Source organism: Tachyglossus aculeatus, chromosome 2 (assembly GCF_015852505.1).
Source record: "Tachyglossus aculeatus isolate mTacAcu1 chromosome 2, mTacAcu1.pri, whole genome shotgun sequence".
NCBI lineage: Eukaryota > Metazoa > Chordata > Mammalia > Monotremata > Tachyglossidae > Tachyglossus > Tachyglossus aculeatus.
The window spans coordinates 66,372,541-66,387,815 of NC_052067.1; the positions used below are offsets into that span (position 1 = coordinate 66,372,541).

Sequence of the window (15,275 nt, forward strand, 5' to 3'; positions counted from 1 at the left end):
CAGCTGAGAGGTCGAGGAAGATTAGGATGGAGTAGAGGCTGTTGGATTTGGTGAGAAGTAGATCACTGGTAGCAGAATTAATGCAAATGTTCTTAAATCACAAAATGTAGTCTTATTGTGTTATATTCATTGGGCAGTTTTCTTTTACCAAGATAAAACTGAAATAAAATTATTTTCCAACTTGCTCACTGATGCAAACTTAATGATCTACGATGTCATTTTAATGTTACTATGCTGGTATTTAACTATATTCTCTCCTTTTCCACCCAAATAAAAATCTCTTAACGAAGCTGCCTGGTTTGTATCTTAGAGTAAGTTGCATACTGTGCATTAAGGTTTACCTTGCCCATTTTTCCCCCTAAATAGATTGAACAACAGATAAATCGCTCACAGACTTTGAATCAAGGCTGGGAGGAGATTAAACAAATGAAGACAGAACTCTGGATATATTTCCAGGATGCAGATCAGCAGCTACAGAATATGAAACGAAGGCAGGCAGAACTGGAGCTAAACATCGCACAGAACATAGTTTCCCAAGTAAAAGTAAGTAATAACAACAGTGGTATTTATTGAGTGCTCACAATATGCAGAGCACTGTACTAATCACTTGGGAGAGTACTTAGCACTCATATTCCCTGTCCATAACCAGCTTGCAATCTTTTGGGAGAGGCAGGCGATAATATAAAGAATTTATATAATTTAAAGATACGTACATAAGATAGTGATTTTGCATTAGCTGTAACAACAGTGCTGAAATGATATTAAGAAGGCCAGGCTTTTAATTTGTTCACATGAACCAGTGCTTACACTGTCCCAGGTGTTAGCTGTTATTTCTAAATGGCCAGAGCAGCTGTGCATAAGAAAAGTTGGATGGGAGAAAGCAGCTTTTCTTGATGCTGGAGTGAAATGCTGTAATAGTGTGAGAAGTGACTGTGAGCTCATTGTGGGCAGGGAATGTGTCTGTTCTTATATAGTACTCTCCCAAGCACTTAGTACAATCCTTTGCACACAGTAAGCACTCAATAAATATGACTGAATGAACTGAATGGTGTAATAGTATGGTAGCCAAAAACCTACTAGGGAAAACCCATCCTCAAATGAATCCCTCCCCTAGCCTCCTAGAAGCCAACCTGCTTGTGGCTAATGACTTTTAATATCGATAGTGTCCAGAATCATTTGGTGGCATCAATAATTAGATAAGCTCTATTTAGTTTTCTTTGGAATTTTCCAGAGAACTGCAAAGAAAGTTGTCAAAGCTTTTTTTTTTTTTTAAAAGATCAGAAGAGTCTTTTACAGTCAGAGCCAATCAAGTTTGCAGAATGTTACCCCGGACATTTACCTTATTAATATGCTAAGTGGTTTTGTTGACCTCAAAGTGACTCCTTCCCCTTCTTGCTGTTGGTTCTTTCCAATCCCTCCCCACATGATCCTATTGCCTGCCACTGTGATGTCTGCTCTCCAGTTAGATTCTTCGCATCTGCAGCCGTTACTACAAAACTTCAGTGTCTGCACAAGACCCACAAAACATTCATTACAGTAAGCCTGTGTTGACTTAGGGGCAGAGCTCCAGATCCACCAAACATTCATTACAGTAAGCCTGTGTTGACTTAGGGGCAGAGCTCCGGAATCAGTCCAGTTCATATGTTAAAAGGTGCTGTTCTCCATTAGATTATAAACAGGTAGAAGGTACCATTTTGTTTTACTCCTGAATTTGATAAAATGCCTTGCACTGTTTTCCGCTCATATTGGGAGCTAAGTAAATAAGCTGGCAGCCACAGAAATCAACTGAAGTACTGCATGATGTTTTAGGGAAATGTATGATTACATGTGATCTCTTCACTCCCAGGGAGCTTGAGGTTTCCGAGGGAATTTATTTCATTGCTGTCATTCAGGAAATTCTAGCATCCAAGCCATCCTTTATGTACTGGGCAACTCCAACTCGAATGCTAAGTTTCTGTATTTTGTAGGGGCTCAGTGGTCGGAAGGCAAAGGAAGAATTAGGGATTTCAGAAGAGCATGAAAACCTAAAAAAAACACCATGTTGGGAAGGAGATGAAGGGGTAGTCTTGATCTGAGCCCTCTTATCTCCTTGTGCCTAACATGCCCACCCTGTAGTTCTATACATGCCTGCTTGTCCTCGCTCTTTATAATTCTCCATCTTATCTAGAAAGTTCTTTGATCTGACTCACTGTTCACTGGTATACTAATATCTATGCTCCTGCACCTTTTCATAAGGAAGGAGCATCTGTTGTTTTCTCTTTTGCAGTTTCATTTTTAGGCCATGTTGATTAATTGTAATGTAGTGGAAATATCCCAGGACATCTTTAGAGGCAGGCTCAGAAACCCTAAGCTGTGCTATTCATTTGACGTAGATCATGAATGAACTTTGCTATTAGAAAAATCATTTCATTCTTTTTCCTGAACCTCTAGGTGGATGGCTTAACTTGGAGACCCTTTCCGAAAGCCCCCGCCAACTCACCAAGTCTCTAGTTTTCTGTGATTTCACCCACAAAAATAATCATAAAGCACCAGAATCAATCCTGCTACATATTTGTGTGTTTTGTATTCTTTACAGGGTGCTCATGTTTCTCTGTTTTTTCTCCAGGAATTTGTTCAAAAGCTGCAATCCAAGCAAGCATCTGTCACAGCTGTCACTGAAAAGGTGAACAAGCTGACTCAAGGACAGGAGTCCCCTGAACACAATGAAATAGGTCATTTAAGAAACCAGTGGATGGATCTATGCCTACAGACTAATAATTTGCTCTTACAAAGGGAGGAGGATCTTCAGAGAACCAGGGATTACCATGATCGCTTGAATGTTGTGGAAGTCTTCTTAGAAAAATTTACTAAGGAATGGGACAACTTGGCCAGGTAAAGCTGACCTCATTTTCAAAAAACTGAAATGTACTACTAGGCAGATTCATTCAACAGCTAATAATTTTGTGTGTAGAATCTAAATATTCATTGTACTTGTTTGTAAGTGCCAAACTGAGGACCGGGCTGATTATACATGCTCAGTAAATGCAAGAGAGCATTCAAAGGAAGTTCACCTACCAGCCCTTTTCTGAGGATGCTGTAGGACTTGTCATGCAGCAGGGCAATGCATCTCCATATACACTCATATGCAGAATTGCTATTCATTCCTCTCTGGGAAATGTGTTGGATGGAAGTGATGATTGGGCCATCTCTTTCATTGTCCAAACTGAAATCTTCAAGCATGAACTACCTAAAGTCTCCTCTCCCCTCTCAACCCCATTCTCCTTCCCCTTGATCAGTTTCTCATCCTTCATAGGAGTACCTCAAGAGGAGATCTCCCACCTTCTTTTGAAATCTACTTCCTTCATCTGCGCCACTGATCACACCCTTTCATGCCATTATTAAAAACATTTTCCCCTTCCCTGACTACCATCTTCAACTGATCACTCTCAGTGGCTCCTTCCCCTCTGCTTTCAAACTTCTTCATTAATCCCTTATCCTCAAAATACTTGTCTTGACTCCTACCCTCCATTTACTGCCTCATCTCCTTCCTACCATACTTTTCTTAACTCCTCAAGCAAGTTGTTTACACCAGCTGCCTCCACCTCCTCTCTTCCAACTCTCTCCTCACCTCTTGGTTTCTGTTCGGTCAGACTCAGCTTCTTATAGTCTTACATTTTAATTTTTTAACTGTGGGTAAGGAAGTTGCCTCATTTGCATATTAGTTTAAGCTAGTCCTGGAGCTTTGTTTAGGTGTGATGACAAAACAGTTACAGCAGGAAAAGTGAATTTGCCATGGAGTCCCACAGTAAGAGATGTGTAGGGTTTCTGGATACCTGCTACTTATTCAGTTATCTGGTGGCAGTTTCCTTCTATCCTGCCCCTCTCTACTCTTCTCTAACTCCTCTCACTTTGCTTCTAGTTCTGCCACGAAGTGACATTTCAGCACTAATCCCACAGGAACAATTTGTCAACGGGCTATCCCTGGAATCAGAATAGCATTTGGTATGACGTGGCCCCGCCACATGTCTGCTGTGTGACCTTGGGCAAGTCACTTAACTTCTCTGAGCCTCAGTTACCTCATCTGTAAAATGGGGATTAAGACTGTGAGCCCCACATGGGACAACCTGATTACCTTGTATCACCCTCAGTGCTTATAACAGTGCTTGACACATAGTAAGCACTTAACAAATGCCATCATTATCATTATTAAATATGTGGCCACAAGGAGTGTACCTGACGAGCAAAATTAATGGCCTAAAAAGAAAACTGAGAAAGGGTGTAATATTTTTATGAAGTGTCACTTTTTATTTCTGAATTTCCCAAGTCCCTACTACAGATCACTGCATTAAGTGGATGGACACTCAGTAAATACTACTAGCACTATGATTGTCACAATGTTTATGGAAATGCAGTCAAATGTGGGGAAATTTCTCAATCCAATGAGGTGTTCTCTACCTATTTACATTCTGACTAGTCAACTGAAGGATAAAAGCCCTTAGAGAATTCAATAAGGATGATTCCGTATACTGAAAGTATTTGAACATTTTTCTTGTAATTAAAACCATGATATATAAACATGGAAACTTCATTTTCCATCCTGGATTTCATTTACAGATCAGATGCTGACAGTACAACTGTGCATCTTGAGGCTTTGAAAAAATTGGCAGAGGCCCTGGAAGAAAAAAGGTACGCAATTGGAGACTTGAAAGACCAGAAGCAGAAAATGATGGATCACTTGAATCTGGATGATAAAGAACTAGTCAAAGAACAGACTAGGCATTTTGAGCAGCGTTGGTTTCAGCTGGAAGACCTCATCAGAAAGAAAATCCAAGTGTGCATCACCACGTTGGAAGAGTTAAACCTTGTCCAGTCCAAATTTCAAGATTTAATGGAGTGGGCAGAAGAACAACAGCCTAGTATTTCTGAGACCCTCCAACATAGCCCTCCTCCAGATCTAGCCCAAAATCTTCTCATGGATCATCTTGCCATTTGCAGCGAACTGGAGACAAAACAGATGCATCTAAAGTCTCTCATCAAGGATGCTGATAGGGTCATGGCTGACCTGGGCCTTAATGAAAGGCAGTTGATCCAGAAGGTACTCTCTGATGCTCAAAGTCATATGCATTGCCTCACCAATTTAGTGGACCAGAAGAGAAAATTCTTGAATAAAGCTGTATCTGAGAAGACTCAGTTCCTCATAGCAGTGTTTCAGGCCACCAGTCAAATTCAGCAGCACGAGAGAAAGATAACGTTCCACGAACACATCTGCCTGCTACCAGATGATGTGGGCAAACAGGTTAAAACTTGTAAAAGTACTCAAGCCAGTTTAAAGACCTATCAGAATGAAATTACAGGACTTTGGGCTCAAGGACGAGAGTTAATGAAAGAAGCAACAGAGCAAGAGAAGTATGAAGTGCTAAGCAAGCTGCAGGAACTCCAGAGTGTCTATGATGTGGTTTTGCAAAAATGCAGCCAACGGCTGCAAGAACTGGAGAAAAATATGGTTTCCAGGAAGTATTTTAAAGAAGATTTTGATAAAATGTGCCACTGGTTGAAGCAAGCAGATATTGTTACTTTTCCTGAAATTAACTTAATGAATGGCAGTACTGGGCTTTACTCCCAGCTGGCAAAGTACCAGCAGATTCTTGAACAGTCTCCTGAGTACGAAAACCTTCTCCTGACACTGCAGAGAAGTGGTCAGGAGATCCTACCAACACTCAATGAAGTGGACCATCCCTACCTCGATGAAAAGCTGAGTTCCCTTCCTCAGCAATTCAGTGTTGTTGTTGCGTTGGCTAAAGACAAGTTCTACAAGGTTCAGGAAGCAATTCTTGCTCGGAAAGAATATGCTTCTCTGATTGTTCTGACGATCCAGTCTCTGAGTGAGCTAGAGGATCAGTTTCTGACCATGGATAAAGTCCCCAAAAGCTTGTTAGCCGAAGAGGCCTTTACACTTCAGGAGGGGTGCAAAGCTCTCCTCATAGAGGTCCTGAGCCTGGGGGCAGCGGTCGATGAACTCAACCAAAAGAAAGAAGGTTTCCGCAGCACGGGCCAACCATGGAAGCCAGAAGAGATGCTTCAACTGGTTACTCTGTATCACAAGCTGAAAAGACAAGTGGAACAGCAGGGGAACTTGTTAGAAGACACCACCAGTGCGTGCCAGAAGTACGAGGATTTGTGTCAACAACTGAAGAAACAACTGGAGTCTGTGAGGAAAGAGCAGACTCAAGTGAATGAAGAGACATTACCTGTGGAGGAGAAACTGAAGGTGTATCATTCCCTGGCGGGTAGCCTGCAAGATTCAGGAATTCTCCTAAAGCAAGTGAATGAACATCTTGAAGACCTTTCTCCACATCTTGACCCTGGAGCCTATGAAGCGGCAAGCCACCAAGTCCAGTCGTGGCAAGAGGAGCTGAAGTTGTTGACTGCTACCATTGGGGAGACGGTAATGGAGTGTGAAAACCGGCTGGTTCAAAGCATAGACTTCCAGACAGAAATCTGCCGCTCACTTGATTGGTTGAGGCGGGTGAAAGCTGAACTCAGTGAAACGCTGAACTTGGATCTGAAACTTCAGAATATTCAAGAAGAGATCCGAAAAGTTCAAATACATCAAGAAGAAGTGCAATCCAGCCTTCGAATAATGAACGCCTTGAGCAGCAAAGAAAAGGAAAAGTTCATGAAAGCAAAGGAACTGATTTCTGCTGATTTGGAAAATACACTTGCTGAGCTCTCAGAACTGGATGGTGAAGTTCAGGAGGCCATTCGCATTAGACAGGTTAGTGAAATTTGCCCCTCAGCTCATTTGTACAATGTCTATTAGAAGCAAGCATAACTCCTTGTGGGCAGGGAATCTAACAACTCTATTAGATGGTACTCTCCCAAATGCATAGTACAATGCTGTGCACACAGTAAGTGCTCAATAAATAATGATTGAGTGACTATATTGATGCTTACTGTGTGCAGATCACTGTACTAACAACTTGGGAGAGTAGGATTAGGGTTTACATTTGTACTATGATTAAAGTATGCTTTCAAAATTATTTTCTGGTGTTCTTTACATATCTCCAAGAAAACTTTTTCCTGATTTTTTTTGTTTTTTAATTTTTATTTAATGTGATGAAGACTAGGTTTTTCCCCTATAGAAAATAATAGTTAATCTTCAGTGAGTAATAATGACTGGAGAATGTCTTTTATTATATAGTAATAGTTTGGGAAATATATAGGACATCACTCCTTCTTTCAACAGCTACAGGAGTGCAGATGTGCCAAGGAAACTATACAGGAAGCATATTTTGCAGCAGCAATTGGGTATGAATTTCTAGAGCAATCAACTGTTTGGGCAAAGGTTGCTTAGCCACCTCCTATAGCAACCCTGTTAGCTGTTCTGTTCAGAATCAGTAGTATTTGTTGAGTGCTTAGTCTGTGCAGAGCACTGTTCTAGGCTCTTGGGAATGGTGTCAGTAGACATGATGCCTACTCTCAAGGAGCTTACACTCAAGCTGGAGGATTGGGTATTAAAATGGATTACAAGTAGATAGAAACAACTGTGAAGGTATGTATGTAAGCATAGCATTAGTGAGGGGTGTGAGTAGTCAAGGATTTAGTGAAGGGGGATATAGGGTGGGGAGATCAGTTGGTTAATCAGTGCTATTTACTGAGTGCTTACCATATGCAGATGGTTGTGCTATGCACTTGGGACAATGTAATACAACTGAGTTGGTGATTCTCCGATATTCATGCTACCTGACAGCACTATGTACAGATCCTTATACTTTACTACTTCCCCTATCTGTTATTTATTTTAATGTCTCTATACTGCACACAATTGTAAAATCCTACAGGGAAGACATCATATTTACCAACTGAATTGTATTCTCCCAAGCACTTAGTAAAGTGCTGAGCACACAGTGCTAGATAAATACTATTGATTGATAGATGGAGATTGTTAGCATAAAAGCATAAGGAATATATTGTGTCAGAAGAATGATTCATTTAACAGAGCAGTCTGATATTAACTATGGCAACTAGGGAAGCTTGGAGAAATAATGTGATAGTTATTATCTTTAACATCCAAGCACTGCCAACCTTCTTACATTCTTACCTGGCATCCCTCAAATGTCTCATTGTGGACTGATGGTTCCACTAGTTTATCCAAATCTTGGATTTCCTGCCTGCACAGCATTCTCGGGAACAGGTTTCATACATTTTACATGCAGCCATGGAGGGATACTTAGATAATCTCTTTGCAGTTTAACTAAGGCCCACACAACTCCTCCAAAGCGAGAGGATTATGTTTAAGAATCCAGTTGTGAACCTGCTGTAACCATTATTTCTTTGAAATATTCAGGAACAGATTTTATTATCAATTTCATCCAAGATCATTTTTCCATTATACATTAATTAGTCACTCGCTTTGAAAATGGTGTACCTCATTTTGTGTGTAACTGTTGTTTTCCAGGCCACATTGACTGAAACCTATAGTCTGTGCCAGAAATACTACCAGGTTATCCAGGCTGCTAGCGACTGGCTTGAGGATGCCCAGGAGTTGTTACGGCTAGCTGGCAACGGCCTAGATGTTGAGAGCTCCGAAGAGAATCTTAAAAATCATGTGGAATTTTTCAGCACAGAACCACAGTTCCATGGTCTCCTGGAAGAGTTACAGGATCTGATGTCCAAACTGGAACCTCTCATCAAATCTTCTGGAAAAGAAGAGTTGAGGAAGAATGTGGCATGTTTGGAACAGAAGGGCAAGGGAATAAAATGTGAATCACAAGCCCAATTGGGACTGCTCCAGAGGTATCATTTGTATTTTTACCTTTCAAATTTGATCAACAGAGGTAAATTTTCATAGTGGAAATAGGAAAACACTAAATTCGATATTGGCATTTTTAATTCTTTATGTCACCATTTTACTATGACTAATTAAAAATTAGAACACTCTCTAGAAATGTGTGGATTAACATTTTTCTTTATCAAACCTTTCATTTTTCAAGCTGCGCAACTCAGTGGCAGGATTACCAGAAAGCAAGGGAAGAAGTTATAGAACTGATGAATGAAGCAGAACAAAAATTATCTGAATTCTCTGTGTCCAGAGCTTCTTCAAGCCATGAGGCAGAAGAAAAATTATTAGAACACAAGGTAAGGTTGCTATGCTTTTTTTATCTTTTGGGTTTAAGTGTGCAGGTTTCATACTGAGGGTCCTTCAAATGTAATCGTGCTTCCTCCTGGGAAGTAGAGAAGGTGGGTTTAGTCGTAATTTATTACCAGTGTTCCTGAACTATAATTTATCAAAAGAATTTCTGAAACACAGTTTCAGAAGTTAAAAATTCGAAGCAATGGGTTTTCCTTTACCAATGAGGGAAAGTAGAGGGAAATGCAGTTCCCTGCTCTACACACAGTAGGTGGACCGCAAATATTTGTTCATGATTAGCTTGATGATGGTTAAACATTGTTTAAGGAACTAATTAAAGTTCAAAGAGAGTTGTCTTCCTACAGCAACCTAAGAAAACTTATAGGGGGACTAATCTTGCCTAGTAGAAAGAGCATGGGCCTAGGAATCAGGAGACCTGGGTTCTTTCACATCTCTGCCACACTTGCCAGATGTGTCATCTTGGACAAGTTACCTTCTCTGTGCTTCAGTTTCCTCATCCATACAATAAGGAATAAATTCCTATTCTCCCTCCTACTTACACTGTGAGCCCTGTCGGAAAAGGAACTGTGTCCAATCTGATTAACGTGTACCTACTCCAGTGCTTAGTACAGTGTGCTTGATATATAGTAAGTGCTTAACAAATAGCACTATTATTATGATTATTATATAATATCAAACCCACAAATTGGAGTATTAGCTTTGTCAAGACATGGTCTCTTATTTGTCTCACTATTTCAGAATGTTTAAAAATCATGCATATATTAATGTTTAGTCCCTCCTAGTTCTTGAAAAAATGATACTGAAATGATTTATTATTAATGGTATTAACATTTGTCCCAGGATAATAATAATAATAATAATGGTATTTGCTAAGTGCTTACTATGTGCAAAGCACTGTTCTAAGCGCTGAGAGGGGATACAATGTGATCAGGTTGTCTCACGTGGGGCGCACAGTCTTAATCCCCATTTGACAGATGAGGTAACTGAGGCAAAGAGAAGTTAAGTGACTTGCCCAAAGTCACACAGCTGACAAGTAGCGGAGCTGGGATTAGAACCCATGACCTCTGATTCTCAAGCCCAGGCTCTTTCCACTGAGCCATGCTGGTTCTCAAAACATTTATAAATAAGGTTGAGATGTTTTGGAATGAGATCTAACTCCATCGATACTTTTCTAAGCACATGTTTCCCTTATTTACCAGTCACTGGTGTCTGTAGTGAACTCCTTCCAGGAGAGGATTACTGCCCTGGAGGAAAGAGCTTCGCAATTAGAACAAATTGGAAATGATGCTAGCAAAGCCACCATAAGTAGATCAATGACAACTGTCTGGCAGCGGTGGAATCGTTTATGCAGTGTCACACGAGACCAGGAAAACATTTTGAAAGATGCAGTAGATGAATGGCAAGCCTTCAATAGCAAGGTAAATTTTATTATTTATATGATTTCCACTCCATCAGCCTTAAATAGCAATCAGGGAAAAGTGTTTTATAATTAAAAGTGATATTGTAATAATAATAATAATAAGTACTGTAATTTATTTTGGGAGACACTGTATTGTATCATTTGTGTTTATCTTTTTTCTTTGACTGTTTTTAATTCAAAGATTGCATAGTAGCAAGTTGATAAAACTGAATGTATCTCACCCTCTTCATTGAGTGCTACTTCTGCTCAGCCCACGTGGAACTGAATGGGGATGTTAACTTAAGACAATTGGATATAAGATCCCGCTCATCTTGTAGTTTCCACTTTCTCAACTAGTCATTCATTCATTCAGGCGTATTTATTGACCACTTACTGTGTGCAGAGCACTGTACTAAATGCTTGTAAACAGGGACATTCCCTGCCCACAATGAGCTTACAGTCTAAGGAGATAACCATTATGACAAGGAGTGTTTCTCCATCCTCTTCAACACATGGAGGATGAGGAGGGACCAACTGTAGAACTCAAGATGACTTGTCATTGAAAGCTTATTTCCACCCCCTCCTTTCTCACCTAGCTGATCTCCTAATATAACACTTTGCTTCTCTAACACCAACTTATAATCTCTCCATATCGTCTCTCTTACTGGTGACCCCTTGCTCACATCAGTCAATCGTCAGTGGTATTTGAGTGCTTACTTTGTGCACAGAACTGTATTAAGTGCCGGGGAGAGTACTATACAACAGAACTAGCAGGCACGTCCCTGCCATAATGACATTACAGTCTCCTTCCTCTGGCCTGGATTTCCCTCCCCCTCCATATATGTAGACCACCAATTCCGCTACTTTCCAAGCCCTTCTAAAATCACATCTTCTCCAAAAACCCTTCCCCGACTAAGCCCTCACTCTCCCTTCCTTCTATGACACCTATGAACCTGATTCTGTGCCCTTTAATAAAAATAATAATGATAATAATAATTGTGGTATTAAAAACACTGTACTGGGGTGGATACAAGCAAATGGGGTTGGAAACAGTCCCTGTCCCACGTCGGGCTCACAGTCTTAATCCCCATTTTACAGATGAGGGAACTGAGGCCCAGAGAAATGAAGTGACTTGCCCCAGGTCACACAGCAGACAAGTGGTGGAGCTGGAATTAGAACCCACGATCTTCTGACTCCTTTAAGCACTTTGATTTTCACCCCACCCTCACAGTGCTTATATATGCATCCATCCATAATCTTCTCTAGTCTGTACAGTCCTTGTGGGTAGGGATTGTACCAACCTAATCTGTTGTATTGCACTGTTCCAATTACCTTATACAGTGCTCTTCGAAGAGTAAGCTCATAAATACCATCAATTGATTGGTTGACCAAGAAACAGACTCCAGGTTATAAATATCAAGTTTTGCCTTTGCTGGAATTGCCTCCATTTGATTATTGCTATACTGTAGTTTCCAGTGGTATATCAATCGTATTTATTGAGCGCTTACTATGTGCAGAGCACTGTACTAAGCGCTTGGGAAGTACAAATTGGCAACATATAGAGACAGTCCCTACCCAACAGTGGGCTCACAGTCTAAAAGGGGGAATATATGGTATATATGATGTCTACATTTGTGCCATTTAGGTCCAAAAAGCTACGGAGAAGATAGACCAACTGCAAGATAAATTGCCCGGAAGCTCAGCCGAGAAAGCCTCCAAAGCAGAGCTCTCAATGCTTCTGGACCACCATGACACATTTGTTCTGGAGGTGGAACAACAGCAATCAGCTCTTGGTCTGCTAAAACAGCAGGCGATGAACATGCTGAGGGATGTGGAAGTGGAGCCAGCTGCTGGAAAAAAGCCACCTGTCATGCAAGAAATCACAGCAATGCAAGATCGATGCCACAAGTATGTGAATGTTGTCAATCAAATAGGCCCTAAGCGTGTCCCATTCCCTTTTCTTCTCTCCCCTCCTTCCTGTCCTTTACCAAATTTGAGTATCCCTAGCACCTCCAATTTTAGTTCCTTTTAACAGTTCTTATAAAAGGCAAATGAGATGAGATTTGCCCTTGTATTATTCAGGTTCCATCATTTTCCCATAAGATTTGGAATTGTTGAGTTGACTTGAAATAAGGGTGTCTATCAGTGGTATTGAATGCTTGCTGTGTGGAGAGCACTGTAGTGAGTGCTTAGGAGTGTACTATACAACAGAATTGTGTGTCTGAGTTTTCAGTTCAAAAGCAAAAGTATTGATTGTGGATTTCAAATATTAAAGATTTCTTTTCATTTAGATTCACTTAAAATGTCTCCTTCTAATGTTTCTGAAGCATTCAGGAGAAGGTAAAGAAGAGTGGGAAATTGGTAAAGCAAGAGCTAAAGGAGCGGGAAATAGTAGAAACTGAGATCAATTCAGTGAAGTCATGGATTCAGGAAGCAAAGGAGTATTTGATGAGTCCTACATTGGAAATAGATACTCAACTTGATGAGCTGCAGGTATGAAAGCTTTCTATTGTTTATATGTCATTTGAACATATTCTGTGTGCATTTTCACTATATATGTTTTTGAAAAATTAGAACTGTGTCCAATTGTCTTCCATTTGTCCTGTGGAGAAAATGTGGAATTCATTTGAGCATTTTCAGGTAGAGGGTTAAACAGAAGGGCATAGCTCAATGGAAAGAGCACAGGCTTGGGAGTCAGAGGTCATGGGTTCAAATCCCGGCTCCGCCAATTGTCAGCTGTGTGACTTTGGGTAAGTCACTTAACTTCTCTGAGTCTGTTACCTCATCTGTAAAATGGGGATGAAGACTGTGAGCCCCATGTGGGACAACCTGATCACCTTGTATCCTCCCCAGCGCTTAGAGCAGTGCTTTGCACGTAGTAAGCGCTTAACAAATGCCATCATTATTATGATTATTATCATTAAGGGACTTGTAGTCTCTAGTAGTCATAAACTAAAAACAAAGGTGAAAAATGTTTCCACACTGAACTGCCTTGCAACAGACCCCATTTCTGATACACAGAGATGTATCATTTCCTGTCTTAAATCCTGAATTCTTGTTGTCTCTAGGCTTTACTCACAGAAGCAGGAATGCACCGCCAAGCCATTGAGAAAATTGCTGAAGAACAGCAGAATAAGTATCTGGGTCTCTTTGCAATATTGCCCTCTGAGCTCTCTTTGCAATTAGCAGAAGTAGCTTTGGACTTAGGAGCCACGAATGATCAGGTACGCCTCCTGGAAAAAAAGACATTTATCCCTCATATTGGGGGCAGGGTTTTCTGTGCTGGAATGAGAGTATACAGGTATGAGTTAATGGTTATTTATGCTGTTTTTGACCACTCAGATCCAAGCCAAGGTAAAGGAAGGTCAGCAGAGCAAAGCAATGAACCAAGAATTCAGCCAGAAAATTCAAGGAGTCACTAAAGAACTCACCACTATTTTGACTAAGCTGAAAACCAAGACAAATAATTTAGCTCAGGCTAAAACTGACCAAAAGGTAAGAATAAAATTCCTTCCACAAGGCAGGTTTTTAATAAGCTCAATAATAGTAAAATTGAATGGAATTGTTTTGGGAACATTTTGTTTCCCCTTATGACACAGATTCCCATCATTCGTATCAACCAGGTTAAAAAGATTTGCCCGACAGCATGGGAGCAGTTGGTTTGCTTCCTGGTGGAATGGACCTCCACCTCTGCCCCTTCTCCACTCCTACTCCATCATCCCGACTCCTTGAAAGTTCCCATTCCCTATGTCTTCCCTGCTCCTATCTTTCTTCCCTTAGATCTCCCCAGCCCCTTGCCAATCCCCTCCCAGCATGCCAAACGTGCCCTCTCTAGCCCTTCCGCCTCCTCATCCAGAACTAATGGCACTACCCTCCACTATTCTTTTTCCTTTTTTCACACTGAGCCCTGCTGCTGATGTTATCCCCTTCCCAGTTACAGGCCAGGGTTACAAGCCAGGGAAAGGAAAAGTGGCAGCACAAAGTTAAAAGAAAAAGTAAAGGGAAAGAAAAAAAAGGGGGGGAAATTCTGTGGGAGTTGAGGGAGGTGGCAGTGGAAGGAAAATTCAGGGTGTGGAGTGGAGCTTGAGTTTGTCATATGGGGATGGAAAGACCAGGCAGAAAACATGTCCGCCAACTCTGTTGTACATATAGAACTGATCCTATTTTCCCATGCATCCTAATATGGCTGCTGTCACTGAAAAGACATCCACACAGTTGGCTGTATAATGTGTGCATTATGTAACAAAACTTCTGAAATGGTACATACCTTGTGCATCAGACAGCCTAACCTAACAATTTTGTGATGTTTTTAATGATATCCTTTAAGCATTGGACTTAACACTGGGGTAGATTAAAGTCACGTTGGATGCAGTCCCTGTGTCCCACGTAGGGGTCACAGTCTTAATTCTCATTTTACAGGTGAGGTCAATGAGGTCCAGAGAAGTGTCTTTCCCAGGATCACACAGCGCATAGGTGGCTGAGTCAGGATTAGAACCCACATCCTTCTGACTCCCAGGCTTGTGTTCTTTCCATTAGGCTCTGATGCTGTTATGATCATTCAAAAGTAGGACCTTAGCCAGGACTGTTTGGGTGAACCCCTGCGAAGTGACTGACTAATGTTCATCTTGGCTGCGGCAGAAGGAAAGAAAGGAAAATGTTATCCATTTTACTCAGGGTTGATGGGAAACAGGAATGATCACATTTCCTGCTTCAGTTTCCCAGTTAGTGAAAGTGCAGAAATATTCC

General features: G+C 40.9%; 1 protein-coding gene across 5 annotated transcripts in view; it reads left to right on the top strand.

The window, feature by feature from the left end:
- The window catches only part of SYNE1 (spectrin repeat containing nuclear envelope protein 1), a 503,300-nt gene that overhangs the window by 294,555 nt on the left and 193,470 nt on the right, over positions 1-15,275 (top strand). For all 5 annotated transcript variants that reach the window (XM_038770126.1, XM_038770112.1, XM_038770118.1 and 2 more), the window contains 10 exons: positions 367-543; positions 2,606-2,871; positions 4,594-6,754; positions 8,438-8,775; positions 8,973-9,117; positions 10,330-10,548; positions 12,175-12,437; positions 12,857-13,022; positions 13,598-13,753; positions 13,872-14,024. In XM_038770126.1, coding sequence (XP_038626054.1) covers positions 367-543; positions 2,606-2,871; positions 4,594-6,754; positions 8,438-8,775; positions 8,973-9,117; positions 10,330-10,548; positions 12,175-12,437; positions 12,857-13,022; positions 13,598-13,753; positions 13,872-14,024 — 4,044 coding nt within the window. The remainder of the gene's footprint in view (positions 1-366; positions 544-2,605; positions 2,872-4,593; positions 6,755-8,437; positions 8,776-8,972; positions 9,118-10,329; positions 10,549-12,174; positions 12,438-12,856; positions 13,023-13,597; positions 13,754-13,871; positions 14,025-15,275) is intronic.